General features: G+C 28.3%; 1 protein-coding gene across 7 annotated transcripts in view; it reads left to right on the top strand.

The window, feature by feature from the left end:
- schlank (ceramide synthase schlank) overlaps nt 1-4,042 on the top strand; it is a 64,572-nt gene that overhangs the window by 54,116 nt on the left and 6,414 nt on the right. For all 7 annotated transcript variants that reach the window (XR_001343543.3, XR_010843382.1, XR_001343542.3 and 4 more), the window contains exon 5: nt 2,661-2,779. Coding sequence is in view for 2 of the 7 variants with exons in the window: in XM_014424816.2 (XP_014280302.1) it covers nt 2,661-2,779 (119 nt within the window). In the remaining 5 variants the exon portion in view is untranslated. The remainder of the gene's footprint in view (nt 1-2,660; nt 2,780-4,042) is intronic.

Genomic DNA, 4,042 nt, shown 5'->3' with positions numbered 1-4,042 from the left:
TATATACATACTTGTATTCTATAGTGTTTCCTCTTCCACGACTAAACGAATCTCATCGAAATATTTAAATAAGCAGTTCAGATTTTCGCTAACTAAAAACAATTTAAAATTAATTATTAAACTAATTACACACTATTTCTATTACATAGGATTTATGTAATTTTCTTTGAGCACTTAGACGAGTCGAATACATCCAATTTCAACAGATTTGTTTAATTTAAAATTTTGATTTTCCTATCAGTGTTATTGGACCTTGGGAATGAAGTGAATAAGTTTTAAAAAAATTAAAGAAAATATTTGTATTCGTTACTTAGAAAGTATTTGCTTGTTTTTTTAATTTATGCTGCTTGGTTTATCCGGCCTTGGTTAGATCCCATAAAAAAGTCTAAATTTGGAATTCAATCAAGTAATGGAAATCTGTTAGTCACAACTAACGGTACATCGTAAAAACGCAACAACTTGTAATATGTAAAATACAATAGTAGTCCATTAAACGCTATTTTTATTATTACTATCATATAGTAATAGAAAAACGCTGAAAATGATTACACCTTGCTTTATTATTTGAATTAATTATTTATTATATCAACAAACAATAAAAAAAAGTGTTTGGTTATCTTTATACAAAATCTATGGTGTGATCACTCACGATTTTTCTCACCACATTAGGTGTTACATTTAATACAAAAATTATTTGCTGTATCTTTGCTAATATTAGTCCGTTTTAGGTTTTTCTTAATAGCTTTAATGGTCTTTTAAATAGGCATCTCAAATATTTTGGAGAGAGTTTTCGTATAAAATCTTTGTATCTTCTAAAAAGCAAACTGGTTAATACTTTTAAAATAAACATTGCTCCAAAATCAATTATTCCGTATCATTGCAGACACTGATCACGTTTATTTATTTTTATTTTATACAATTTAATTACCTTTAATGTTGATAAATATTTTAGAGATTACACGAATTGAGAGTCCTCTATTAATTTTTATCCTCTTCGATTCATTTAAGCCTTAACTGTTTGAAAATTGCTTAGTGTTATATTAACTTAAAATTCTTACAAATCCTATTTTTTCTCTATTTAAGCATGTATTTAAACATGTTCCAAATAATTTAGTATGTGGTTTCACCATTTCAAAAACTCAACTTATATTTCGTACTGACCTACAAAATTAAATATGACCTTTTCACTTGGGCTATAATGTAGAATAGGTTGGTAACTTGTAGGATACTTCATCACTTTGTTGGGTTATAAGTATAACAGGTTATTTCTGTAATTATCCATTGCCATTATAACAAATACACTTGACAATATTTTCACAACCCTTTGTGGAATTTAGGAGACCGTATATATACTCTACTTGGTCTGTAAATTGGTACTATTGCATTGTCATTATTTTTTTCAACACTCATTAACTATTATCAAAACCGTTCTTATTTAATATATGAAGTAAACCGGCTCAGTGGTTCGAGTCCAATTTTCTCTCTGTCGAAGAGCCCTGTTGCACACCTAGTCACTATATTGTGGCTATCAAGTAATAGTATATAGAGATTATAACAAGATAATAACAGTATCATTTGGTAACATAATTTGACAATCTAATCTGATAAACTGCTAAAATAATAGGGATCAAGATGTTCAATTGATCCATTATCTATTGATTTTATCAGGATGTGATTAGATTTGCAATGGAAGATAGCTTTCACTACTTGAACAGGAAGAGAAAACGAATTGCTTGCCAATATGAAAGTAATAAAGAATTTTTATTTAATTTTAAAGTATCGTACATTTTTTATGGTAGTAATAGAGAGGAGAAATCCCTTCAACTTATCCAAAGAGCTTTTCTCTCTCTGGTTATCAACCTTTAAACCGAGCCATGGAAAAAGAGTTTTTATTTTGCGATTCGTGAAATATCCTACCGTAATGATTTTTTAATTGAGCGTGGAGCAAAGAACTAGTTCGTTCCTTGAGTTAAGATTCATGAAAAGAATAGATCTGCCCATCTCCATGGACTATATCACAGTAGGGGGTCTTCTCCTCTCCCATTATTTCAAAATTCAAATTGAAAAAATTGTTGTAAAACATATTTCAAAGAGGTTATGCTAAAAATTAGTTTATAAACTCTATTTTGGAGAGGACAGTATTAAAAAAATGTAAGTTTCACAGAATACTACCTAGACCTCTGATAAATTGGGAAATCCAGTCAAATTGGTGGGATTTTTTATTTATTTTTATTTTTTTGGTGTTGCCGCAACACTCCTGACCATTTATAGTTAATCTATTATCATCATTGTTGTCATAGATTTCCGTCCATTCTTTTCATAAACTTTAGCCATAATATTTTTTGGTGATCTTTGATCTGTTTTGAATTAATAACATTTTTGTAACATAATCAACTTGAGTTTTTTCTCCTCACTATATGTTTGTTTTTGTTTTTTTTTACATTGTGATATTTTATATAAAAACCTGTATTTATAAATGTGCGAAAGGACTTGATTACCTCTGTGTGGTAATGTGAGTATGTACATCTAGCATCATTACTTATTTTTCATGTAAATTGTCTTGTTTACTAATTGACGATGAATAAGAAAAAATAACTAGTGTAATGTAGGATTGTAAGAAGTTTATACATTTTGATCATTTTATCTATCTTTTTTTTTAGGCGGCTAAGATGGCTAAATATGCTAAATATCAGAAAATCTGTGACACCCTTTTTGCTATATTTACATTCATCTGGCTTGTAACACGAATAGGACTTTTCCCATTTTGGATTATTTACAGGTTAGTAATTTTATTTTTATTACATAAAGTATTTTTGGAAAGATATAAACATTTATCTATTATTTATAAATAGATAAACTAATTTTATTATGAGATAAGGTCCATCAGAATTACATACATTTACAATTAAAAGAAAACAAATCTAATCATAAAGTACAAAATAAAAAAAACTTAGTTTATACAATGCCTACAATAAAAACAAGTACAGTGTGATTTAGGTAATCCAAAATAATTGCTGTAGGGGGTGTTTGGATTACAGAAAGTATTAGGAAAAATGGTATAACAAAAATTCAACAATATTTAATTATTTATTTTATTTTATTTTTTTTTTACATATTATATTGGAAATTTGACAGTTTTAAATTTGAAAAAAATTATGGTTTTTTAATAAATTAGGTTTTTTTGTTTGTTTTTTCTGAGAATTCTGTTGGAACTTCTTCTTCTCTCGGACATTGTAAGAGAAGGACTTGCGGGCACGGTATATCATTCTCTGTTGCCCTCTTTGGACAGTTAAAAATGTTGTTTACACATGTGCACTTTTATTTGAAGACAAAAATGTTATTGCCTGCTGAGTTTTCTCAAAAAATATTACTTTTTTTTTTTTACACTTCAGTTTACCGAGATTACTCTGTATAAAATCGGTACTAAAAATAAAATCAATTCTTATATTAAATTGAAAATAAAAGAAATATTAAAGTCAACTAAAAAAGATAATCAATTCATATGCATATATTCATCAGCATATGTCCAAATATGTATCCAGATGCTTTTACATGATGAACAATTAACATAAATATGTTTAAATATGCACCTGGTGAAACAACTGTAGAATATATAAGATGATTATATCATTCTGATCCTAATTCCAATCAATGTCATCTTTGGATTGTCATCAATCATTGGGGAGCTTCGGTTAGGATGTGAGAAGGTACTGGAAAAAGAGCGTTAAAATGAAGGTAGGGAAGAAGCATTTTGGATATTAGAAGAGAGACAATTCCTGAGGGCAGTAGAGTGGGCTAAAAATGAATGTTTAAATGTTTTAGTTCTGTTGGAAGGTACACAAAAGTCAGAATTTTGGGATCTTTTTTCTTTCGAGTAATTTGAGGATTTGAATTGCAGGAGAATGATAGATATAGGAAGGGTGTTGGGAATTGATAATCTGGTAAATGTGATATCCTAGAAAATATTGTCTGTAGTTAAAATGGAAGAACCATTATAACACACCATAATAATTGATAATCTGGTAAAGGTGATATCCTAGAA

The sequence above is a fragment of the Halyomorpha halys genome, unplaced genomic scaffold, assembly GCF_000696795.3.
Source record: "Halyomorpha halys isolate HHAL.00 unplaced genomic scaffold, Hhal_1.1 Scaffold479.1, whole genome shotgun sequence".
NCBI classification, from domain to species: domain Eukaryota; kingdom Metazoa; phylum Arthropoda; class Insecta; order Hemiptera; family Pentatomidae; genus Halyomorpha; species Halyomorpha halys.
The sequence above is the reverse complement of the archived record's forward strand: the minus strand, read 5'-3'. Positions and strand labels throughout refer to the sequence as shown.